The sequence below is a fragment of the Cucurbita pepo genome, chromosome 10 (genome assembly GCF_057944985.1).
Source record: "Cucurbita pepo subsp. pepo isolate OVF chromosome 10, ASM5794498v1, whole genome shotgun sequence".
NCBI lineage: Eukaryota > Viridiplantae > Streptophyta > Magnoliopsida > Cucurbitales > Cucurbitaceae > Cucurbita > Cucurbita pepo.
This window is the reverse complement of record NC_141807.1, coordinates 2331284-2358263: the sequence shown is the minus strand read 5'-3', so window position 1 is coordinate 2358263 and position 26980 is coordinate 2331284. Positions and strand designations below refer to the sequence as shown.

The 26980-nt window shown below is 35.9% G+C and overlaps 1 protein-coding gene across 5 annotated transcripts; it reads left to right on the top strand.

The window, feature by feature from the left end:
• Positions 1 to 281: 281 nt before the first annotated feature.
• On the top strand, positions 282 to 26475 carry LOC111803593 (vacuolar protein sorting-associated protein, putative (DUF1162)). Of its 5 annotated transcripts, XM_023688081.2 has the most exons (36): positions 288 to 779; positions 897 to 978; positions 1837 to 4064; positions 5546 to 5660; positions 6127 to 6960; positions 7566 to 7851; positions 7926 to 8389; positions 8552 to 8699; positions 8783 to 8904; positions 11203 to 11861; positions 11994 to 12105; positions 12211 to 12327; positions 12579 to 12673; positions 13404 to 13552; positions 15157 to 15212; positions 15286 to 15499; positions 16716 to 17132; positions 17203 to 17480; positions 17667 to 17752; positions 17850 to 17930; positions 18073 to 18331; positions 18449 to 18856; positions 18960 to 19056; positions 20071 to 20351; positions 21234 to 21350; positions 21468 to 21635; positions 23289 to 23417; positions 23502 to 23591; positions 23730 to 23836; positions 23908 to 24044; positions 24200 to 24282; positions 24359 to 24454; positions 24572 to 24694; positions 25254 to 25337; positions 25602 to 25745; positions 26036 to 26475. In XM_023688081.2, the coding sequence occupies exons 1-36, from the start codon at positions 496 to 498 to the stop codon at positions 26372 to 26374; spliced, it is 9489 nt and encodes a 3162-aa protein (XP_023543849.2). In that variant the 5' UTR covers positions 288 to 495; the 3' UTR covers positions 26375 to 26475. The 5 variants fall into 5 exon arrangements, 4 of the variants coding, with proteins under 4 accessions (XP_086983514.1, XP_086983513.1, XP_023543849.2 ...); XM_087127386.1 differs by lacking the exons at positions 7566 to 7851; positions 7926 to 8389; XR_015422600.1 differs by lacking the exons at positions 23730 to 23836; positions 24359 to 24454; positions 24572 to 24694; ... (1 more) ...; positions 25602 to 25745; positions 26036 to 26475 and having other exon boundaries at positions 285 to 779.
• The last annotated feature ends 505 nt before the right edge of the window (positions 26476 to 26980 follow it).

Sequence of the window (26980 nt, the reverse complement as noted above, 5' to 3'; positions counted from 1 at the left end):
CAAACTATCCGTCAAGAAAATGGAAATTGAATTTTAAATCTTTGTAAGGTATATTATGACAACAAAATATTACAAAAGAAAGTCAATTTAGCCGACTTTAATTTAAATTGATACCATTATTAATTATTAATTATTAATTTTGAAGATTTAATTGACCCATTATAAAAAAAAAAAATGAATATACTTTTTTATATATTTTAGAAATTAGATAAAAACTGGCGGGGGACACGTGCACAAAAGAACTGTAGATGACAATCAAGTGAGGCTCATCTCCGGTTCTCTGCATTGTTCTGGTTTAGTCTGTTTGACATTACCCGCCGTTTCTGTTGGCAACTTCACGCTTCTTCTATAAGCTCAATCTTCCTAACAATCTCGCCCTCCCAATCTCCACTTTAAGATTTCGCGCTCGTTTCTTGAGATAGGAATCCTTCCGTAAATGGAAGAATTGCGATTACGCATCATCATCGTCTTCATACTGTTCCAGCAGCATTAGCTATGGGTTTGTACAATTTGATTTTGCGGAGGCTGGTGTCTCTGCTGCAGCCATGGCTGCCCGAAGACTCGGACGTTCGGATGAATTTGGGGCTTACTCGTTCCACCATCGTTGCCCACAAACTCCATTTTAACGTTTCGGCTCTCAATGATCTAATTGAGGAGACCGCACTAAGCATGTCCTTCAAAGAGGTGACCATCGACCACTTGAGCGTTGTGGTCACATACTGGCCCTTCCCGGCCTTCGAGATCACAGTACATGACGTCCATGTTACGGTATCTATCAGGTTAGTCAATTGGTGTCGTTGTTTATGGGATGATCTAAATTGTAGATGCTGCTAAATTCATGGTTTCTATCGAGCGTGGGTGGTTACTTCGTATTTACTCTGTGGGGAATTTAACAGGGAGGAGATTTCGAGAGGTAAACGGGAATCCAATATCTTTTCTGAAACTTTGAGGAAGAATCTATCTGCTATCGATCCGGAGGTGATGTCATTTTCTTTTTCCATTTTCGGACAAATTTAGACATCGAATTGTGATGAAAATTTCGTTTTACGTAGTGTGGATACTGACTTTTTGCTCCTTACAAGCTTAGTTTTGACACATCGTCGATCTTAGTCTTCACTTTAACTAAAACATGTTTAATGGTGAAGAGTATTCTTTGCTTCATTTGGTTGCTTATTTGTTACGAGTTTCTATATGGCTTAAGAAGTTTGGATTTCGTGTCATTCAATTTCTATCAAGTTGGGAATAAATTTAGAAGAAATATTAGCGTACGGGCGGGCGAGGTATCCGGTTGAGTTGCTAAAACCAGTTGTTTGATATCCAATCTATTTTCACTTTTATCCTCTTGGGAACAAGGTATTCTATGACTACTCTAAATTTGTTTTTGATTGGCCTGTTTCTGAAAATGATTGAAAAAAAAAAAAAAACAGTTATCCAGGTAAGAAAATATATGAATTGATCCTTTTAATGTAATCTTTACAAATTCAGTATTTCAAGGTTCTGAAAACGTGGATTGAGGTATTCTGGAAATTTGAACTCTGCATTCTTTTTATCATGAAATATTATACTCTTTTTGTTCTCTCACTTTATCATTTTTCAAATTTTGATTCGGCCAAATGCGAAATGTGAATGCTATTTTCATACTTTTCAAAATTTCCGAGGAGTAAAGTTTTCTTAGTTCCTCAATTCAAGACAGTTTTCAAGTTGTGCTATCAAAAATATCTTGAATTTCAAATAGTTTGCTCTTCCATTACTTTTTTGACCAGAAAAAGTTGTTTACCACTTGAGCCTAGTGCCTTATCCTCGCTATCAGTTCTGAGGTTATTGAATGTGTTTCAGGGTGTTACTTTGCATGATATCATAAAGAGTTTTCTGGACCCACCACCAAGATATCGGTTGAAAATAGCTTCTAGAAATCTACTACTCAATCGTGGTTGTCTACAGATGTATAATATAAACTTGGTACTGGAGTTCCCAATCTTTAACAACGTCTTTGAATGTTCGTTGAGCATAAAGCGCCTAAGTGCCAAATCTGAAAACAGAAATAATGGATGTCTTTATGAGCTCATACATGCAATGTTTAAACCAATAGCACATAGCTGCCTTATCATCACTGGCAATGATCTTGAGATTGTGTTGAAGAGGGAAGGTCAGATCAGTAGAATCTTGAATTTAGAAGTAATATTCAGTTGCTGCAAATTGCATGATCTACAGCTTGTTGACGTGAATCTTAGAATTCCAGAATTAGGTCTTTCAGTTTATCCAGTTGTGGTTTCAATATATTCAGTATTAAATGGAATGTCATCTAAAGAATACAAGTTTGCTCGAAATGGTAGGCAACTATGGAAACTAGCTGCTCGAAGAATTAGCCACATTACTTCATCACGAGGAGTGTCATTACATCATCTTGTCACTATTGTCATGCTGTGGATACAGTATATCAATGCCTATGAACTTTTACTACTATTAACTGGATATCCTGTGGACAATTTGATGAAAAAATTCACTGATAAGATTTCTTGGGACGGAAAACTCTTCAATTCTTTCAAGAAACATTGGATGTCAATCCTGGATATTGAGGAGAAGTTACCAATTGAATTCATTGCACAGGCACGGAAAATAGCACGATATAGAGCCATCAAGAATGTTAAATGTGTAGAAGAGAAAAAGGAAACATTTAGCTTCTTCCAGTTAAAATTATTTTGTCAGATCTTTTCAATGCTTTTATGCATTTGGAAAATGGTTTGCAGTATATTTTGTTTCATAGATGGATACATAGTTAGAATCTTGACTCGACCACAGAAAATTGATGGATGTTTAGAAACTGTATCCCAAAATTCAAATTCACAGTTTTGCTTTATGTTGAATATTGGAGAACTGTTAGTGTCTATTTATCCCACGCATGAAATTCAACCTCCGACAATTGAAAACCTCAAATCGAAGTTTGGGATCCCATCCTCCTTTTTAATTTCTTTCCATTTTTCCTCTGATGCACTCTTAGCCATGTACATGGCAGACCTTTGTGAACAGTCTTTGCTCATATCCTGTGATCAATTCAATGTTACTTCCTTACCTTCTGTGGAGGCTTCTGTTAGTAGTGTCCGTTCCAGTGATCTGCTAGGGGAGTATGACATGAAAACAGCAAATAATCTTAAATCTATTATTTGGGGTGAACCTACTCGGATCTTTCTTCCTTCTGATGGTCGTGAAACAGATATTGCTGACCTTGGTGAAGTTGATTGCAATCCGTTCATAGTTAAATATTTGGAGGGGATGTGGTTTAGATGGAATTCTGTATGCATGAATCTTGAAGAAAGTGGGATCAAGTATTCAGATAATCCTTGGTTTCTTTGTGAAATCAATAGCTCATTGACAGAATCAGTGCTTGAGAACTCAAATAATTCATTATGGAAATGCAATTTGGCTCTAGGTAAGCTGAATTTAGCTTTGGGATATTCATCTCTATTATCAGCATCTTTGCTCCTTCAATTGATGCAACAACGTGCTTATTGTTGGACCGAGGATGAGCAAAGGCCTGAAGTTTCTTTGCATGCACCAACAGTTACTGCAGATGATAGAGAAGTCTGTGTGAATAATAAGTATGAGAACTGTGCTAGTCAATTGATGACCCCATTGCTTAAGAAGCTACCACTAAAACACATTCAAGTTGCAATGCACGTAGGTGGTTCTCACATCCAATTGGCACTTGAAAAGGACTTCAATGATGACTACGTAATCTCAAGTGAGAGAGCTCAAAAGGGTGATTCACTCATTGCACTTGATATACACGAAGTTGAAATTGCTGTTTGCCCGGCTTCCAATTCTGATTGGATATTTCTAATGGAGGAGTCCTCTGAAGCTGATGATAAAGAAGTGGAATATCTCTCTTTGAAAGAACCTCGTATTTCAACAATTGGTGACGAAAAGTATGCATCTCAAGGATTGGTTTCCTTCTGGTTCTACCTACAAGCTAAAGGGTTAAAAGCATATATAGTAAATTCGGACGAGAAACAACAGAACCAAATATTCATTTTTAATCCAATGCTGATCTTATCACCAATTGTCAGGTATGGCTATTTTCTTAATACTTTCCTATATAAAATTGTGGCGATTCTCTCTCTATAAAGAGTATGTATTTAATAAGGCTTCTCAATGAAAAGTGCTCTAATAACAATACAAAATATCTATTTGCTTCCTTGAATGTATGTTCTAAAAACTCATACCACACAGGTGCAAAGTTTCATTTTTGTGAGTGTTGGTTTATGCATACACCCAGACACATATAATGGTTCAACCTAATGAAGATATATCACCCCCTTAGATTTGGTGAGGGTGTATAGTGTTTTTTTCTTTCTTTGAGCAAGATTTCTTGTTGATTTTCTTCAAGTCATCATATTCTACTCGTTACAAGATAGTATAATTATGTTAATGAGCAGTAAAAATGAGATGAAAACTTCTCACACGGTCTTTCTAACAAGGAAACAAAACTTCTATTCATTAATGATAGAATTGCAATATGAGAGGATATTTGATTTCTTCAATGATGGCTACTTTTCACACGACTAAAACAGAAAATAAGGGGTCGTTTGGGTAACATTCCTATTTTTGGTTTTCAAGAAACAAAAGCGTTTGATAATTGTTTCCTTTTCTTGTTTTTCATTTTTAAGAAATGTTTTCAAAATTGTGTAGAAATTTTGGACTATCGAGTTTCTTGTTTCTAGTTTTTTTTTTTTTTTTTTTTTTTTTTTTTTTGTTTTTTTTTTTTTGTTTTTTTTCCAAACATAAATAGAAGTATTATTTTATCATTTATTACTCTAAAATGCATAATGAATATCTAAAAATAAATAGCACATAATTTTTTTTGGATTTTAATTTTGAAACCAATTTTCATAGAACAAGAAACATGAAATGGTTACCAAACATGTTTCTGTTTTTTTAGAAATTATTATATTTAATTTACTGTTTTCTCATAACAAAGAAAAAAAACTAAAATATCCTACAATTATTTTTAAAATTATGATAGTTGATTTGCTTCATGTTAGGAATTTCTTACCATGGTTAGTTATTCGTGGAATTTCTGTCAGTTTGAGGGCTGGGGATAATCTGTGTTCAACTTGAGATAAGTGGAACTACGTGACAGGCACTTAGATAGCAAATCAGTATGCAAACACATGGTAGACGGTTTCTAATAGAAGATGCAAGCAAGGCCTGGTGCATTCATCCTATGTACCACTGAAATGCAATGCAGTTAGGGATGCACGGTTGACATCTAATTTAACATGAAAGTTTCAAAACAAATGTTTTGCAGTCTTTTGATCTGAAAATTCTGTTATACTTTATTTTTAATGCCTGCATTCTTTTCCTGTTTCATTTAAAATATCAGTTAAATATTTTCGTATGAGCCTGCCAGTAGATTCCACCCCCACCCCCCAGGAAAAGAATAAAAAATAAAAAATAATTGGAAAGGTGCCGTCTTCATACATTTTCCCAGACATTTTATTTCATTTTTTAATAAATTAAGTTTATTGTGAATGGAATATTCGTGCAGGAAATCTGTTCACTCATTTAGTGAGGATGTCAATGCTTTCTCAATAGCTTTTGACTGTAAAACCACAGGTTTCACTGCTTTATCATATATGGAGGATTTATATCTTATCATGAAGGTAAGTGCAGTCTTTATGACTCTAAATATGGGATTTTTGTGTTGACGCCTTTATTTTTGTAGACATGACAATTACATAATGTGCAGTGTTTCTGGTATAAGGTGATTCGGATTCTATTAAGTTGATGCTCTACAACTTCATCTAGTTCTCTACATGTCAAGCATGTAATTTTTGGCTGAAACATCTATTGATGTAAACTGAATCGGAAAAAAAATCTGTAAACTGTAAGCTCATTACAGTCCTGATCTTGTGTAATTCACATTATCCTTTGGTTTTTTAATTCTTTAATATTATGCTTTGGTTGAATAAACAAAGTTTAACTCTTGTCAAATCTATTTTCTTCCGGACTCTCAAAATTCTACCTACAGATTGTTTGAAGTTTCTGAAGCAGAATCTTGCAATTTTTGTTGATTGGATTTACGTCTTTTAGTCTTCATTTTCTTATCTGAAGAGTTGTTTCTGTCAGGTTATAGGACATTTGTCCGCTGCAATTTCTTATCTAGGCTCTACCAGTTGGGGCTCCCAGAAATTTATGAATCAAAATATCATTCTCATGAAGCCCATGCCAAAGTTTGTACATGTGAAAGAAGCTTCAATAAGTTGTCGTACTAGTTCTATGATTCACGGGACCTTTATAATCAAGCGGATGGATGTCATTCTTCATAATTCTCGGACGAGTGACACTTTCAACAGTTATAAGATCTTTTCAAATAGCCAGAAAATGGTAGAGATGAATTCCCCTGATTGTGGAATTTGGATTTCTGTTGATCAGGGAAGAGTCAAGGTAACATGTGAAGAGGATAAAGTTGATATTCTTACTGATATCTCTAATATCAATTCAGTTATATTTAGGTATTGCGAAAGTGATACAGACGAATCTGTATTCAAATCTCTGCGGACACAATTACTTAATTGCCATGTGTACTTTTATCATCAGATTTCTCTTTCTCATTTCATGCTTGCCACATTTTTGAGTTCAAATAATGGCTCATCTTCAGAAGGGTTGAGGAATATTCGCAACAGTTATATTTCTAGAAATAATGAATTGAACGTGGAGGATTCTGACATGGCAGTTAATTCTGGGGGGTCAGGTGAACAGTCTGGCTTTGTTCAGGCTCTGGACATTTTTTCCACGTCACCATTTTCAAATTTTCAGTTGCTTGTGAACATTGAAATTGGTAGGATTCTCGTAACAAGGTGCTCAGTGTATGACATCTTAGTTGGAGCACATCAACTGAGTAAAATTTCGTCATCTCTCTCTATTGGTGGAGATTTTCAGACCATCTTTTGGAAGATTCAGGTGATTGTTCTATGCAGCATAAAGAGTCTAACTTCCCCTTACTTTTAGTTGCGTCTTTGAGTTGTTTGGATTCATACAGTTATTTTTGTCATTTCCAGTTGAATTTACTCAACTGTGATTAGTTTTGGTAACAAACATCATCCCTTTTATGGTAATAACATTATTGACGAGAGGTGCAATGTCTGTTGAAAAAAAGGATAGGTACTCGTCTTATGGGAGTCTAATAAAATACGGAAGATGCTGTTACTGATTATACAAATGTTTGTTCTCTTTCCAAACTTTTTTCTTGCTTTCCTTTGCAGGATATTTGTATGAATTAGGAGGCCTTTATAACTCCCTTCTAATTGTTTGTCTTTTTTGGTTCTTTTTCTGTTTTTCCCACTGGGATTTGTATCTGTATCTTTTTTTTTCATCAGTTCAATGAAAATTTTGTTTATTGTCCAGAAATGGAAGGATGCTTTGATATACTACAAGTAGGTTTCCGAACTGTCAAGTAATTTATCAAGAAAGCAATGAATAAGTACTACTGTGCTGTTGCATCTTGAAAATTACCAAGTTCAAACAATTGCCTTCTAATTTGGTTCAAACATTGTGCTAATTGACAGGGCGGTCTTCTTTTCCTGGAACCGTTGGCTTTGGCATTCTTTATCAATTGTTTCGATAAATACTGTCATGCCATAGGGAGTCTTTTGTCTGTGTTGCAATTTCCTGATCATCAAGATGAGAAGGCTCAAGAAATGATGGAAATTACGAGATTGGAGAAAAGTGCTACTGAAAATGTTGTTGACGAGACTGCCGAATCTTTTTTAAGAGTCAAAGGAAAACTTCTGGAAGTTTTTATCCTCAATGTCTCTAACATTCCGCTTATTCTTGTCGTCAAACATGAAGCTGGTATATCATGTTCTTTTTGGGTTCTATTTTAATAATATCTGTATCCCTACTTCAATATTGGCCCTGTTCTGCAGGTCTGATTTGGGAATTTGTGATTGAAGTTGATGCCAATTTAAAATTTCAATTGGCTGATAATAGGAAAGAATTTGAAATTAATCTTTCTCACTTGTCAATTCTCTCCCAACAAGTTGAGGAGACCCTACCAAACAACATTCAAATCCCTCATTTTTCTTCCAATTTGTCTTCCCACCTTGTAGCTGGAGAACTTGCTGCAAGTACTCAACATACGAAGGGAGTTCAGACAGATAATGATGCAAGTAGTTCGAAACATCCGGTTTCTCATAAAAAAATTTCTGGAAATAGTCATGTCACTGAGCCGTCTTGTTTTAGCTGTCAGCATTATTTATTGAAGAACTTAGTCGCTTACTTGTCAATTGAGGTGACGTGTAGTGATCAAATAGGCTTATTAAGTAAAGGTTGGGCTGGCAAAGGCTCTTTGTCAGGGTTGGATCTCACCTTGTCCCATTCTGAAATACAGGCGAGTCCTACATTTCTTAAAGAAGCTTTGCCAACACCTTTTTTTCTCTTTACTGCTAAAGCCACTACGTTTTAGTTTTAGGCATCTACTTGGGTCCATTTTTTATTTCTCTTTTGCTTCATTATATAATTTAATTATGTATACTTTTTTTTATTGCCTCAGATGATCTTGTTAACTGTTTCATCATTTTCTGGACCGTATGACAAGGAAAAGACAAAGGAGCATCAAAGGCAGTGGTCCGGTAATCAGGAAGTTGATGCTAATACCACAGATACATTTGCCACTCATGTGGTAGCTCTCGTTCCTGATGGTATTTTATCATTTGAAGGTTTCTTACTGACAATGTACAATTTGTTTGTTATCTTGAGCTAATTATTTCCATGAACTATAAAGGAGCGATTGTTTCAATCCAAGATGTCCATCAGCACATGTACATCAGTGTAGAAGGTAGTGACGAGTACAACTTGGCTGGTGTATTGCACTATTCTCTTGTGGGAGACCGGGCATTATTCAGGGTAATTCTGTGCATCTATTTGCTTCATCAATGTTGGCAAGCCTTTTCTTTTCTTCGTTATTAAGATTAGAACTACATCCCTTTTACTTAATCTTCTTTTTACTTGATGCTAGCTATCGCATATAGTTTTCATTAAGCCATGTCCTTATACAACGTCTATAAGATGTCTAGTCTAGGATGAGAGCTCTTGGGATTTAGTGCCTAGCTATTAGCTAACATGACTGTTGAAATGGTTGGACCACCTTTTTCAGAAAGGTAGAGTTTTCTTTCTCGTGAAAAATATGCTTCTTACAGTAATACTAACTTTATTACTTCTTTATTTTCATTGAATAGCTCATTTCACTGATTAAGTAGCATCGTAAGAAATTGTTTCCTCAAAGTGGATGAAATATAAAAGAAACATTAATGTGAGACCTCTCAATATTGAGAGTATACTCGCTGTATTTTGTAAACTAAAAGTCACGTGTGTGTGTTTGTTTGTCTCTCTCTCTCTCTCTCTCTCGATCTATCTATATATATAAGAATATAAAATTACAATAAAAGACAACATATTGGTGCTTTTGGAGAAATTAGTTTTCTTATTCAACAATTATAATACAAGAGAAAATTCAACCAAGGAAAACTAATTATAAAAGGAAAGGAAATTAAATAATTATTAAAAGATTAAAGAACTAATATGTAGTCTAAACATAACTATACTATATACTAAACTCCCTCCAAGCTGGGTTGTATTCAAGCCAAGTTTGGAGTCCAATTCATCAATGATTGTCTTGGTAATGCTTGGGTGAGAATATCAACAATTACATGGCGAGATGGAATGTAGTTTAGTTTCACTATACTACATTAACCTTCTCAAATATAAAATGATAATTTATCTTTATATGCTTCACCCCATCATGATTCATGAGATTCTTTGCTATGTTAACTCCAAGTTTCTATCTTTAGTGCTGGTAAAAGCTTATGAATCGACATTCCTTCACAAATTTTCAGAGCTAAGCTCAATATTCAGCTTGTACACAGATTCTTGCTACAACTACTAGCTTTTTACTTTTCCAAGTGGTTAAGTTGCCCCAAACATAAGAGCAACATCCAAATGTGGATCTCCGACCTGTTAATTCTCTAGTCCAACTAGCATCGGTATACATATCTACTATTATGTTAACTTTTTAAGTGTTAACTCGTGACATAGAGTGTCTTTCTTGTATCTTAAGCAGTTTAAAAGAGCTTCTTAAAGTGTGGAACGAATCCACTTTTGGGTGTGTCACAATGGCTTAAATTAGTTTGCTGAATAATCTTGAGGAAACAGGAGAAGGCTTTCCTATTCAAAGAGCTCAACAAAGTAGCCTCAAATCCCAATTTCTCTCCATTGCTGCAAAAGAGGAAGTTCTTTGGAGACAAAAATATAAGTTGATTTGACTCAACGAGGGTGACTCAAATACCTGTTTTTTTTTTCATAGGATGATGGCCACTAAAATAAGGAAAAATTCCATTCTTGAAATCGTTTCACTTGAGGGGGCCAGTATTCTTACAAAGGAAGATATTGAATCAGACTTTTCCATTTATTTGAAGCACTCTACATAGGACAAACAAGCCTCCTGGTTTTTCCATCGCTAGTTTGGAATACTATCTTGGCACAATAATCCCTAGTTCTGAAGTTCCTCTTCATTGAACAAGAAAGTTCTGGCACATCCATAAGAACGACATATTGAGGGTGTTCCATGAATTTTTCAAGAATGGACTCATAAATGCTCGTTTAAGCCTTGCCACCGGATTATACAAAATCCTTGATAGAGTCATTTCTGAATGTTTAAGATGGTCCTTCCATCTATAATTAATGAAAACCAAATGGCCTTGTGCTCGTCAGATCTCTGATGCATCATTGATTGCAAATGAGCTTATAGATGAATGGAAGAGAGAGAAAACGGGCATTGTTGTGAAGCTGGACATTGAAAAATCCTTTGACACGGTTGATTGGTCTTTCCTAGACATGGTTCTTGCGGCTAAAGGTTTCAGAACCCTTTGAAGGAAGTGGATCATGGGCGTATCTCATCTCCCCTCTTTTTTTATGAGCTTTCTTATGAGTGTTGTATGAGCTTAGTGAACAGAATATCATTTGATAGTTCTCTCATAATCTTCTGTTATATGAAGGCTTAAACTGTGAGGGAAACAAGTAAAATATTCTGGCATAAATGATAAATCAACGTAGGACTCATTTTTTTATTTACTTATGGATTTGTGTTTTATGACTTCCCTTCAATGATATTTATTCCCTCGACTTGGCATATCACTATTCGTGCAGGTTGAATACAGAAAACAGAGGAGATGGTCCTCACCAGCATTGTGGTTCTCTTTGATATCATTGTATGCAAAGAATGCTGCAGGCAAACAATTAAGATTGAACTGTTGTCCTGGATCTGGAGTTGTAAACATATCTGGCACTGATGATAGGGATATGACACTATGGAGAATATTTTCTTGGATGCCTGGAGGTCAAGATGATACGAGCTGGGAACCATTCAACCAGTTTGCTAAAAGAACTTTTTATCTAGTGAACAAGAACAATGACTGTGGTATTGCCTTTATTGATGGGGTTCCAAAGTTTGTCAGAAAACCTGGAAATCCGTTTAAGTTTAAAATTATCCATGACTTTCCTACAGTTCATGGTGCTGCTAATATGAACCATTATCTTACTGGGACCCCTGAAACCAGTCGTGAACAAAATTCTCACATGGATGAGAGAATATCTGAAACTGATGGGTTGTTTCCAAGAATCGATATTTCAATTTATATATCTCTCACCATCGTTCATGACATATCTGATACGGATGAAATATTGCCTATCATTCGTGGTTGCCTCAGTAATACAAAACTGACCCTACAAATATTATCAAATAAAACCAGGGTTCTTTGCACATCCAATGCTGAATTACATTATTTTGACGCGCAAAGAAATTTATGGTGAGTATTTGTGCTGAGTGGAAGTATGAAGCTACCTTTGATGCCCATCCATTTAAAGATTTATCTTTTGGCCATTCCCCTAAATTTAGTTTTGATTCCTTCTCATAAGTATTTCTTGAATTTGTATTGCAGGCAAGGGATTCTCAACCCAGTTGACTTTTGCCTTTATTACCGTTTCAGTGCTAAAAGCAGTAGAACAATTTTGCATGGGGTTCCTGTGCATATCTATTGTAGAATGGAGGAGGTATTGTCTTTTTCTTATAGGAAACAGTGGCAATCGTTAAATTTAAGCAGTTTATTGACTCTTCATTACGCATCTCACTGATATATTTTTGTGGTATATTGGTAGTTGGACATATCCTTAAATGAGACCTCGCTGGATGTAATTCTCTTTGTTGTTGGGAAACTAGACTTGGCTGGTCCGTATGCAGTGAAAAGCTCTATTATTCGTCCAAATTGTTGCAAGGTTTGCTTTTCAAGATGCTATTTGTTATGAAGAAATTTAATAAGATGATTGATGGGGTAGAACTTGCAGAAATGCTCGTTTAATGGGGAATTTACTAGATCCAATTGGAGGGAAGAAACGATATAATCATTGATAGACCAAAATTAAGTGCGAATCTACACAAATACAAAGAATAGACTGGCCTATATTTTCTTCTTTGACCAATGAATGGTAAGTTTTCTCATATGTCCGTAGCTGCATTTACATGACAGGTGGAAAACCGGTTTGGGGTCAACCTTCTCTGTCATTTCCACAACAAGCAGAGTCTGACGATAGGAAGATTTCAGTCTACTTTCATTTCTCTGAGGTACTTTAATCTGCATATATTTATACATCTTAGCTCTTATATACTTGCACTTGAATTTTTGTTCTGACCTATTTATTTAAAATTCTGGATCTAACGTTGATTTAACATGGCATCCAAATATAAATTCATGGATTCAAATTGTTGTTTCCTCATTTTCATCGTAATAGTTTATGTATCGAACCTTGTATTATATTTGTGTCCAACCGGGGGGAAGTGTTGAAAAATATAGAAAGATTGAATTTTTCGTAAGTTTTAAGTTCAAGTTTTGAGGTTTAATGGTGATTTCAAAATCGTAATGCCTGTGGGAAGGAAAAGGATGTTGGGAAGGATTTTATTAAAGAATTCAGAAAATAACAAGCAACTCAAGGCACTTAAAAAATCCTCTGGTAGCCATGGCAGGAACCAAATAGTAACAACAGCATTTCTTGTGTGTTAATATTAAACGACTGCAGTCAGCATTTTGAAAACAATTATCTACCTCTGAAAAGGGTAGTAAGAAAAAAATAAAAATAGAAGATCCAATTATTACATTACATAAATAGATGTGCATGTGATGCTGCATGGACGGCTAGTATGTATTTGACTTATAATAGTTCAATATATGGTTAGTTGTCAGCTACCTGTCTCGTGAGGAATCTTTTTTCCAATAACTCATGTAGATAAATAAATTATTTTGTTTGTTCATTATTGTTTGAGATAAAATTATCGCGAGGGTATTTCTGTTTGCAAGGCAACCAGGATCACCAGACCAACCACTTGAGAGTGGATCAGTTATTTCATTTCAACTAAGTGAAACTGAAAATTTTACTACTCCTATCCATATTTGCGAGTTACAAGCTCAAACGTTTGCTTGGAGAACACGTATAAAATCTGTGAAAGGTATCCTCAATTTTCTTCGTTTCCATTACTGGTAATTGACTTGTTTGCTTATTATAGTGTTTCCAGATAAATATAATATTCTGTATATTTCAAGAAGATACAATCTAGGTGTTCTTATACAAGAATTCATTACAAATAAGAAAATAAATAGAAACATAGATAACATAATTATGAAGTATTGACAATTCTCAGATTTCATAGGATGAAAGACAAAAACAAAGCTCTCCTAGCCTAATAGCTTTGGCAATATTACAAAGAAAACGATGCTTTATGGAGAAAGGCAATGGATGCGAAGTATGGTTCCTCATCTCATAATAACAAACCTGGTATGGCCTCTGTCTACTGCCCATAGGCCTTGGAAATCCATTTTGAAGCAGCAAGCCCTCATGAGCTTGTAGGTTGCAAGTTTGGCAATGATGCTTCCGCATCTTTCTTGTTTGATAGGTGGTTATTGAATGAGCCTGTGATATATTGTTTTCCCCTCATTATTTCCATATCCATATTTAAACATGCATCAGGAAAGGATACTTGGAAGACCGAAACGGGCGAAAATAAGACCTATCTGAAAGAGGTTGGTGAATGGACTGAGTTTATGGACTGCCTATCTACCATCCTTTTGCCTTCGTTACTAGATGCTTAGATTTGAAAACCGGACAGCAAGGGAGCATTCTCTACAAAACCCCTTTCGCTGGACTTGGCAAGAAAAGGAATTTCCTCTAATTTCCTCATTTATGAACTAATCTGGATGGACCATTACCTAAATAAAATTAAGTTCTTTCTTTGAGAGTTTAGTCACCGAGCCATCAATACCCAAGACAAGCGTGCCTTACATAGCTGTATCTCCTCATTGGTGCTCTCTTTGCAAGAAAAGTGCCGAGGCACGAAGCCATATTTTATCTTGTGCAGCTACATGAAAGCACTCCTGGAGGAAATATTAGCAGCACTATCGCTTCTCATTGGTCAACAGTTTTTTCAAGTCTACTGTCACTCACTCTTTGGGTCATCCTTTCATTCTTTCAAAAGGGAAAAGAAGACCGACCCTTGGGTGCATTTCATCGTGAAAAGGAAAGAAGACCTTTGGATGCATTTCATCAAGGGATTTTTCTGGACTACCTAGAATGAAAGGAACCATAGAATTTTTCAAGACGTTACAATGTTATGATAGGTTTTTTGGTCATCACATGGGGTTCAACTTCTTCTCTTTTTTAACATTGTAATTTTTCCAACGGGAGGTCCTGGAATTCCATTGGATTGAAATATTTTTGTTCTTTCCTACTTCCCACGCAGACAAATCCTCCGTTGCATGTCTTCTTTTCCAAGAACAAACTCTATTGACGTGCCAAGACCCAAAAGAAAACCCTCCAGTTGCATGCCTCTTAAAAGATGAAAGATACATTATTAAAATTGATAGGCTATAAATTAGGACGAACTGGATATGGCACCATTTACTCCACACAATAGATGAGAAAAGAATGAAAGAAATTTATGATTTTATAGATTCTGTCTGATTATTGGTTTTCCTTTCCTCAATTTTTTGCCAATTGAGGCAAATCTTTCGAGTTGCCGCTAAGGATATTCACATACACTTTTCATTTCTTTTATAGATTCAAGAACCTATCCAGGACCGCTTTTTGTGGTTGACATTTCTCAGCATCATGAGGTAATTTTTATCACTTTGTGAACAAATTGTTTTAATTGGGTTCACAATTCTTGATTTTCCCTCTGTTTTGCAGGATGGTTTGTCAATTGTGGTTTCCCCTCTGACGAGAATACACAATGAAAGTGGTCTAACCATGGAACTTCGATTTCGACGAAAACAACCAAAAGAAGATGAATGTGCTTCTGTTTTGCTAAAACCTGGAGATGTGATTGATGATTCAATGGCAATGTTTGATGCTTTAAATTCTTCTGGTGGATCGAGAAAGGCATTAATGTCTCTAAGTGTTGGTATGTGATAAGCCTAATCTAAATATGGCCTGTCTTTCTTTGTGAAATAGAGGATTGTATTACAAGATAGTTTTTCACCATTATGCTGTCTCATTTGCTACCTCTCCCTTCTATGTACATGTCAAAATAAAAAAAAATTAAAAAAAGAAAAAAAAAAACTTCAACTAACTTATGGTGATTTCAAGTGCATGAAATGAAAGGCCGTTTTTCACATTAGGAGGGCTCGAGAATGATCGAAATGAATTTGGGTGTAAAGTTCTAGAATTAAATTTTTAGGTTTATTGGATTTTGGAATTCCAAAAGCCAGTGATTCAAGAAGAATGTGAATTTACACTTAGTTTATTTTCTAAAGCTAACTAATTCACTATGTGCTTCATGAGTACTTGCTTCTGCCTTTTTTCCGTGTCTATTTGCAGAACATTTGGTAGGAGGAGAAAAGTATACTCATATTCTTGATTAGAGAAACATTAGTGTGTTTACATATGTAAGGGACTGCTATAACTAGCTAAATTCCAGACGTAGCAAGGGCTGCTTTTCCAATGGCACTCAACCTAGTGTATCAAGTATACTTGACCAATAAAGTTGAAAAAAAAAAAAACACTAGAAACCACCTGTGTTGCATGTCAATCAAACCTATTCTTTCTAGGGTATAACCAGATAGTTTCGAAATTTCTAAACTACTAAATGTTTAACAAAATATCATAAAATCCCTTAAACAATTCATGTTATTACATGTCCTCCAAATTTGCATGGCTTGGATAAAAACCAGCAAATAAGAGACTCCATGTTGCTCTTTTAGCTAGTGAAATTTTTTGGGTTTAAAGTACCAGGCACAGCTTTCTGAACTGAAGCAGAATTTTGACAGTTCTAAATAGGAAATCTTCTTGTTGGATTTTTTCTATTCCCTCCTGATCCTGTGTGAGAGATGATGAACTAGAGTTCTTATAGCCTTAATATTCGTGCCTTCATACTTTGTATTTGCTAATTGTAAGTACTTAATAGCACAAATAAAAAGGGATTTCTTCTCTCTTTTTTACCTAATTGAATAGAAGATTAAAACTTGCTGGACCAGAGCTTATGTATGTGAAGCCTGTACTCGTTATTAGAAACCATCCAATTTTACATAGGTTTTAGTTAATTGTATTAGAGTGCATTACATTTTGATTCAACCTTCATGTTATCTTGTTCTGAAATTGATGGGTTCAAAACATTTCAGGAAACTTCCTTCTTTCTTTTAGACCAGTGCTGACTGATACATTGATGAATTTTAAGAACTCAAGGTCAGTTGAGTGGTCAGATGATTTTAAAGGTGAAAAGGCAGTGCATTTGTCTGGAACTTTTGATAAGTTAAGCTACAAAGTCAGAAAGGCTTTACTGGTTGGATCGGAGAAGTACTCCTTTAGCACAGCGAGTTGTAAGCTGTTAGTTGATGATGGACGTGAAAACTACTTGCACTTTCTGATTCAGTGCATTGGTAAGGATGTCCAAATAATGCGGCCTGATGAATCTGGGCATAGGGTTGATAATAGCCGTTCATCTGATTTGCTGGTGCAAAAACAGATTTTTCTTCTTCCTACTGTACGAGTGTCCAATTCCTTGTATTCAGAGATACAAGTGCTTTTAAGTGAGACAGGTAAATTTGAAATTGGTTTTCCATTTGGATAGTTTTAAATGATTTAACTTATCATCTGATCTTACTGCAGAAACTAGTACCATAAATGAGAATTCACATATTGGAACCAGGGCAACTATATCATCCGAATCAACAGCTGATTTCTATGTGAACCCTGCGATAATTTTCTTTTCTGTTACATTAACTGCATTAAATTCAACTTGCAAATCGGTGAGTAGCGGCGATTTTGTGAAGAAGCTAATGAAGCAGAAAGGGAAAGTCCAATCTGTAGACATCGATCTTGATTTTGGTGGTGGAAAGTACTTCGCTTCCTTGAGATTGGCTCGTGGCTACAGAGGCATATTAGAGGTTATGTTAATTTCACATTTTACTCTGTCTTTAAAGAATAAAACACACGTTTCATTACTACTTGCTTAGGGATCAAATTTGCAACACCTCTATCTCCAACTAAGAAACTGTCAACTTTATTATGCCTTATATAGGAAACCTAATGCATTTTGATCGGCAGGTGACCTAATGCACTTTGAATTGCAGGTAACCGTTTTTACACCGTATGCCCTGAAGAATGACACAAATTTGATGCTGCATTTTCTTGCTTCAAATAAGAAGACCCTTTACAGGTGCATCTTAGAATTCATGAATGCTTATGCGTTCTTTTACAGCCTACGCATATCTTTGGCCTATTTTGTAACAAATGAAAGCCATGGATGTATGCAGGGATGTAGAAAAGAATGGTTTCTGTCCTCCGAATTTAGGAATTAGTTTGCCTCCACACTGCAGTTGTTCATGGTTCTTAAAGTAAGATGAATCAACACTCGGAAATAAATGATTTTTTTTTTCTTTGTAACTCTTTTCTTTTTTATTTCCTTGTCTCACATCAACAAAATTTAATATTCTAAATTTCGAATTTATTTATTGACATTGTCGTAACATCTTACAGGTCCAAAAAGGTGTTTGTACAGTTGTCAGAAAATGATACATCTGAATCTCTACTTGACTTGGATGCTCTATCTGGCTTCACAGAATTAAACTTGCAAACTCAAGAAGATGGCGTAGTATTTTGTATCAAACTTGGTGTTTCTTTGGGATCACTGTTGAGAAATGTGGTATTGCCGTCCCAACTTGTTACTATAGTCCCGCGATATGTGGTGATTAATGAATCAAAAGAAAATATTACTGTCCGTCAGTGTTATTTACAGGTTTGTAATTCGTTCTTCAATTTTAAGCAACCTTTTCTTCAGCACTCTGGTCACTGCTGCTTTTATGTATTTAAACTTTTTCTTCTCCTTTGTTGCTCTTTTTAATCCTACATGAAGAATGATGAAGGAAGCACAATCCAAGTCGACAGTAAACAGAAAGCAACACTAAAACTGCAGGATGGAATCCAGAAGCCTAGAGGATACAGTCTAATTGAAAATTTTGTGAAGAAGCATTCAAAATCTATGGACGATTCCTTAAAATTTATTCAGTTCCACCTTACTGACTCTGATTTGAGTTGGTCTGGTCCAATATGCATTGCTTCATTGGGACGATTTTACCTCAAATTCAAAAAGCAGCCCAACCAAGAAGCTTTGGAAGGCACTAGTATGATTGAATTTGCTGCAGTTCATGTGGTGGAAGAAGGTTCAACATTAAGTTTACACTTTCATAAACCACCAAATACCAACCTTCCATACAGGATTGAGAATTGTCTGCGCGATTTTTCTGTTACATTCTATCAGAAGGTTGTTCTGTTCTTCCATTTTCCTCTCTCATCAATTAGTGGATGGATATGAACTACGATGTATTTTAGTATTCTTTTCTATTAATGACACGATAATTTTACAGGATGTTGTGGAGCCGGAGGTTCTAGGATCTCTATGTAGCGCTGACTATGTCTGGGATGATCTGACTCTTCCGCATGAACTTGTAGTCCAAATTAACGGTACGTGTAAACTGTTTTTTCTTTCAAGGTCTACATCTCTGTTATTTATATTTTTACCTCGGTGATATTGGTTTTGTTGCTGATTGCTATCAATGCTGTGAAGGAAAGATTAAGATTTTTTTTTTTTTTTTGTTTTAGGGAGAACTTCCCTGCTTTCTGTGTATTTCCAATGACTTTTTAGCTAGGTTAAATTAGATTCAGAAAACGAAAATTAGACATTTGCCTCTTCTAAATAATCCTCTTGTCAACATTTAAATCTTTAATTTTATTTGAACTTCGTGAATTGTGAGAAATTTGTATCTTGTACGAACAAAAATTAAAATCTTCCATTTTTCCTCGTGATGGATGAGTCGTATGGCCGCCTTGTAACATAATTTCAATACAGTATTAGGTTGAATACTTTGCATACACCTTAAATATGTGGCATATTATTATAAGTGACAGTGTGGTCTTGCTACCGTGATCCACTATAATTCAGTTTCTCATTGCTCTATTCATCCTTTCCTTTTTAATAAAAGAAATATTTTGGCCTCCAAAATATACATGTTTGTTTACCTTCAAAAGAAAAAAAAAGCAAAAAGAACTAAGCTCAATAGACTTTAAGAAAACTCACCAAAAATAACCTAAACAAGACCTTGGAAAATAGTTGGAGATTTCCTGGAGTGTGATTTTCCGTTTTTTCCTAATTGTAATAGATTATTGACCCATTAAATGAAATAAAAGTTCAGAGATATATATGTTCTCTTACCGTGAAAGTGCAATACTCTGTTTCTAATATGTTAGATGTTAAATACCTTTCTTGGCTGTTTGTCTAAGATCAAGTCGTAGTATCTGTTTTTAATATGTTAGATGTTGATTGTAAGATTATGGAAGGAACTCTGTTTGAAAATTATTTGATTTTGACACTGGGTGGTACATGGTCTCATTTTTAGAATTCAGATTATTCTCTACAAGGGATGTTTGCCACAGACAAGTTTTTTTAGGTTGACATTTTTCTGTTGAAATTACTGATAGAGAGCCTTCGTGAAATTAACTTGGATAAGTTGTGCGCATGGAAGCCTTTATATAAGTCTAGGCAACAAGGAGGCTTGGCACATCAAACAGTATCCAGCAACTTTAATGGCCGGGAGATTGTGAAGGTTGGCTACGAAATATATGCAGATGGTCCGACCAGGGTTCTACGTATTTGTGAAAAATCTGATTGTCATAAAGGAGATTCAGTGATTCCATCATCTGAAAAATTTGAACTCAGAATTTCTAATATCACAGTTCACTTACTTGAATGTTGGAGGCAGGTCAGTCTTGTTCTCTCCCTAACCCATCCCTTCCCAAGTTTTCAATTACGAAGTTCAAATATATTAAACCTCAAGTTTTCATTTAGAACTATTCTTCGAACCTTAGATACTGAAGTGTCACTTTGAAACTTCAAGAACCTATAGACACTGAGTTCAAACTTCAAGAACCTGTGTATTTTGCCCTTAAATTAATCTGAAAGCAGAAAAAGAAATAAACCTAGTTACAACTGAAAAAGTATAATCATCCGAATAATTGGAATGTATTTTATTTCCCTTGTAATTCTTTCATGTTTTATTTTTCTCTCTGTTTACTCTCTAGTGGTGTTTGTATCATTCCAGCATTAGTCTTTTTTTTTTCTCATTTCATCAATGAAAAGTTCCATTTTTTGTTTTAAAAAGATAGAACGGTAGGGAGGCTGTAGATCTGGAAAGTGTCCAGCCTGATTCTTTCCCTTGTTTATTAGAAAATAGTGCTATAGTAGGACTGGAGCTGTAATTTCCAGACCCTTCTTCACCTGAAATTTCCTACCCACTGTTTATATCTAATATGTTGGTTTGTAATGTAACCTCAAACCTTTCTATCCGACTAAGTATTGTGAATATCACAGTTCATCCACGTGATCATGGTTATGGGTACTTGTGTCTCCTAAATTGTTTTGCTTTGTTTTCCTAGTCATTCATTATGTTCTAAACTGTGAGTACATAAATATTCAACACAACTTCCTGGATTATGCATTTACAGGTCATTTTGTGGTAGGAAAATGTTTGCAGAAAATTGATTCATTGATTTATTAGATCGACCAACAAATTTTAAATTAATTGTATTTTTGTTAGGAAGTTATTGTCTTCGACCTTTTAACTTGACTATAATTATAAATTCAGGATGAATATGGGAGTGAGCCATCAGCATTTAGGCCACTTGTAGCTGCTAGACTCAGGGACATTAGTTTGGACTCGGTGTTCACAGAGCAGCAGAAATATAACCAGATTACTATTCAGGTACTGGTTTCCATTAACCTGATGTTATGCTGGTAGTAACTAAATCATTCTGTAACCACCCATTTATTCTAACAATTTTGTTACGGTCAAGTGCTAATTCATTCATAATTGCTGCAGTCATTGAGATTGGAGGAAAAGAGAGTAGGAGCTACTTTTGCTGCCATGCTTCGTAGGCATCAACTTGATTACGGTGACTCAAATGACTGTGATCTCAAAATTGTCTGCGTCCTGAACTCGACCAGCTTTCATGTCAAGCAAGTGAAATATTTTTCTATTGTTCTGCAGGTAATATCAAGCATTATAACATTGTCCATACACCCACAGGCCTTTTGTAGACCTCATATGATAAACGATTGTTTGCTTCAGGGATCTAAGAATTATGAATAAGGTTGATTAGAAAGAAAAAAAGAAGAAGAAGAAGAAGAAGGCCTATGTAGGGATTCCTGAAAGTATCATTTACAGCCTCAGAGTCTCAACTATTGCCATGACGCTCATACTTGACTCATAGCGGTCATGTTTCATAAAGCTTTAGGTTCTAAACATAGACTCCACAACCACTTGTTCGAGAGAGTAAGATTCTTCCAAGAGAGCTTTACAATCTCCAAACTGTCATCCTCTCTACTCAAGCAATCAAGTTCCATTTAACTAAATGAGAACCACTTCCTTCCCCACCACTTCCTGCAAAAAGTGGTTCGTGATTTTCTCGAACATGGCATTAATAAAGAACTTTGAAAATGGATAGGTAAAGTCCCTACTTAGAACTATTTGAATCAAGGTAACATCCCAAAAACAAGAACACTTTGAGACTGTGATCCAAAGAGAGGCTTAGGAGGAGGAGCACTACCAAGGCAATAACCTTGCACCACTATTAGTCATGACAACCTACGAGATTCTTCAACTCTCTAACTTCCTGTTTTCTAGCGCTTGCACGCTTATTAAATGACCTCACTCATCTATATCTATATCTATGTAAGGACAACGATTCACCAGAACTCTCTAGGATTGGACTAGACCAATCCTCTATCGAATGCTCAGGGAACCACACACCCTTGGGACCTCTAACAAGCTTGAAGAACCTACTGCATTACAGTTTTTTGACATTGAGGCTTGAGAACTCACCTAAAAGGCCCAAACCAATGGTTGTAGAAGCATGAGCAATTGATAAACTAAATACTAACTAAGAATGTATTACAACCATTGCATGGTATGTCCAAGGTTCAAAACTGGACGAAGTAGGGAGGGACACATGTGCAACACGCTAACAGGAATATCCGATTGTAAGGAAAAAAATAAAGAACAAGAGCAAGGATATTGTCGAAGGAGAACTGAGACGGGGGATGATTTCTTGGTATTGGTACTTGGATTACTCCATTTTCCCCATATATTCTTGATTCTTATGGGTGAGTCGTCAGCACATGGACTCTCTCCTCCATTTTCGAATCTAGCCTTCAACCTCCAACCTCCAGCCTTCATCTATCTAGAACCTGCTCTTAAGTCGAGTGTTATCTTCTATCTCGATTTTAATGATCAGTTTTCTTATTTCTGAATCATGGATTCAAGAAGTTGTATTTTTTTTAGACAATGTCATTGATGGAATTCATTCGTATGAATAGTTTAGCTAGGTTATAACCTCATTAAATTACAATAAACCTGAAAATTATAATCTACTTAATAACTTTAATTTATTTTTTAGACCATCCTCACCTGCTCATAAATATCTGTAACTATTGAAGTCCAACACCTGAATAAAGACATAGAATTACAAGAATTTGAATTGAATACCATAAATATTCTAATATTATGTTTCATTTGTTCCAAATTTTAAAATTGTATGTTATCATATTATGGTTAGCTTCATTATATAACTTAGTCTTAACATAGCTTTTTTTGCATTACATAATTATTCCACTTAGATTTTGTTAGTGCTTACGTTCACAGCCAATTGATTTGAACCTTGATGAGGAAACCTTAATGAGGATTGCTCCATTTGGGAGAACATCTCTTAGCAACTCAAAAACTGGGAGCCAGCAGTACTATTTTGACCATTTTGAGATCCACCCGATAAAGGTCTGGCTCTATGTTCGCTCTAGCTTGCGTAATGTTGATATTTAACTGAAGGCTGATTATAATTTTATTTATTTATTTTTATAGATTTTTGCAAATTTCCTTCCCGAGGAATCATATTCAAGTTATAGTTCTACACAGGAAACTCTGAGGACCTTACTACATAGCGTAGTAAAGGTGTGTGACTTGAACAGTCTTATGCACTTAGATTTCTCTTGCTCACTTGTACAGTCTTGAGCTTAACATCTGTAGCATTTTCTACTTTTACATGCAGGCATGCTTTTGTTGATTTTTTCCCTTCTTTATATTTTGTAGATCCCTGCGATGAAAAATGTAGTTGTTGAGCTCAATGGTGTTCTAGTTACTCATGCTTTGATCACAATGCGCGAATTATTTCTTAGATGTGCTCAACATTATTCATGGTAAAACATCGTTCTGTTATATTTTATGTTTTACATGCCAGATAAATCAACGTCACATTTTAATGATCCAGGTACGCCATTAGGGCCATCTATATTGCAAAAGGAAGTTCATTGCTCCCTCCAGATTTTATTTCCATCTTTGATGATTTGTCTTCATCTTCCTTAGATGTCTTCTTTGATCCCTCTCGTGGGTTTATGGGTTTTCCAGGTAAAGCAAATAGTTAATTGCCGAATTCAAATTGAACCTACTATTTTTTAATCTTGTCAATTGTCAGTTGCATTCATGACCGAAGATGATTCTATCAATTGTTTCAAAGTTTATGTTTTGATAATGTTCAATTGCTGCTTGGCCATTGAGTGCAGGGACTTTTAAGTTTATCAAGAAATGTATTGGTGTGAAAAGGGGGTCAGGTACCAAACGCTATTTTGGAGATTTAGGGAAAACTGTAAGTCTGATAGTCCTTGCATACATGTTGATGTCATGGCAATGGTAAAGCCTGAGAAGTTTAAACTGATTTACAGTTGAGGACAGCAGGGTCAAATGTTATGTTTGCTGCTATAACTGAGATTTCAGACTCTGTTCTCAAGGGAGCAGAAGCAAGTGGTTTTAGTGGAATGGTAGATAACCTCTCTATCCAATTACATGTGTTGTGCCTTTTTTTCTCTGGCTATTTTCCCCTAACCTGAAATAAAATACCAGAAATTAAGACTTGGGTTGTTCCTGCAATTTTGAAGGTGAGCGGATTTCACCAAGGAATACTCAAGATAGCCATGGAGCCATCTTTACTTGGGAGTGCTTTGATGCAAGGTGGCCCAGATAGAAAGATCAAACTCGATCGAAGCCCAGGAGCTGATGAGGTAATGTGTGTGGTGTACTGGGAAACATTGTATTCCTTGCTTGTGATCAATATAGATAACTTCAAGTGGGTCAAGCATCCCTATCTCTGGTCGGGCACCTAAACGAAGTGGGTCATGCACTTCCTTCTCTGTCCCACTGATCACTTGATCTACTGTCTTGCTGAATTGACAAGGCAAAAGGTCTGGAAATTTTAGCTTAAGGCATCCTCAATCTGACCAATGATCATGCCAAACGAAAGCTATACCATCCCCTGTTTTGATGGTTGTGAGGCTGGATGTTCTTGAACTTGACAATGCTGAACCTTGGGCCTTTATTGGGATGGTTAACTTCATAACCCGCTCCATTCAGTCTCCTTCATCAGTTACAACTCCTTCACACTAATCCTTCTTCCTCCATTTTGGCTCCCGGGTTTGTTAGCCTTGATTTTCCTTTCCAATGATTGGGATCAGAGTTCAAAGAGCCACTAATCTATTGTTTTTTCAACACACAATATGTCATAGGAGATGCCAGAGGTTTTTACTGTAGTTGCATGATGATCTCTTTTTTGGATTGCTGCAGTTATATATTGAAGGCTACCTGCAAGCTACGCTGGATACAATATACAGACAAGAATATCTTAGAGTTAGAGTCATTGACAATCAGGTATGTCGTAGTGGTATATTGGAGCTGATCAAGAACTTCCTTTATATATTTTATGACTAAGGAGAAACATTCACTAGAGAATTTCTGCACACGACTGCAAGTTCTTTTGATGCACTAAAATCTTGACCTGATTATGAAATCATGCCAAACTGAGATATTTGATCACCTGATTACCATTTTCATTTTTCCGACTGTTCATGCTTTTGATTTGACACCCCTCATAAGTAAGCTTCAGAACTCAAATAATATTATGAATGCTTTCAGGTATGTCTTAAAAATCTTCCCCCAAACACGCCTCTGATAAATGAGATCGTGGAACATGTGAAAGGATTTCTTGTTAGCAAAGGATTGTTAAAGGGAGATCCAGCAATGGGTACTCGTCCTTTTCCCCATCTTCAACGCGACAGTGTAAGCTTATCACTCTGTCCACTTTCTTGTCTATTTCATTTTCTAGCTTTGTTTTTCTGCTTCTGAAACTGGCAAATGGGTGTTCAAATCTATGACGAAATCTTCATGGTAGAGTTTAAGCTATATGCCTGTTATAATTTTGATGAGAAAATCTTCAAGACCTTTTACTGGATTTTATTTTTATGGAATCATTTTGTTTAATTTTTATATCATTTGAACTGCTGGCATATGGAGTTAACATAGTACACAACCCAGTTGCTGACCAATGTTTTGTGCACACCTTCATTCAGGAATGGAAAATTGGGCCGACAGTGCGAACGCTGTGTGAGCACCTCTTTGTAAGTTTTGCAATCCGTATGCTGAGAAAAGGTGTGAAACAGATTGTGGTCAGGATTCCTCGGAACAAAGAATCGAACTCTGATGGTCAAGAACCCAATCTTTCCTTAGTTCCGACTGGCAAGGGACGCAAAGGTAAGTTCATCTGGACTATGGGAATTGGCAAGTTTATGCTGTCTGGTATGTTAGCATATATTGATGGCCGGCTGTGCCGTAATATCCCTCATCCTATTGCCCGGCGGATTGTAAGCGGCTTTCTCTTGACTCTCCTTGACAGTAATGACAAGGAATAATTTTGTTGTCTGTTCTATTTTCTTTTGTCATGTAGAAGCGCCAAACAGGCCATCTGCTGCGTAATGGTAAATATATTGAGCAAGCTTATTCGCAAAGGATATATTATTAGAAGTTGGTAGCTAAAATTGATAGGATAGTTAGAGCATTTAGTTCAGCTATAGGATGTCCATTTAACTCGAGAGGCTTCCCTTTTAAATGAGAAATGGGACTAGGGGCTAATCTGTACCAGAATACCTCAATACCTCAGACAAATACTAAACAAAGGGTCAAGCAAGCTATTGCTATGGGGATCCCCATTGAGGAGCATCAACCCTAATGAAAGATCACTCCCCATTAGTAAGAGGTCATCATTTTCTAGTCACAAACAATCAAAGATCTCCTACTGAACGATAGGAAAGTGAGTTCTTTTAGTTGGCATTCATTAGTTCGCTTGGAAATTTGTTCAATTCTTTGATCCATTACATGGCAGGAAATCCCTTGTTGGCTAAAACCCTTCGCCTCAAGACCTACACTTGGGGGTCTGTCTCTGACATCAGGGGCTCCTCAAGTGGGTTTGTTATTCTTTCACAGTAAACAAGGTTATTGTGTCTTGGTTTTTTCTTCTA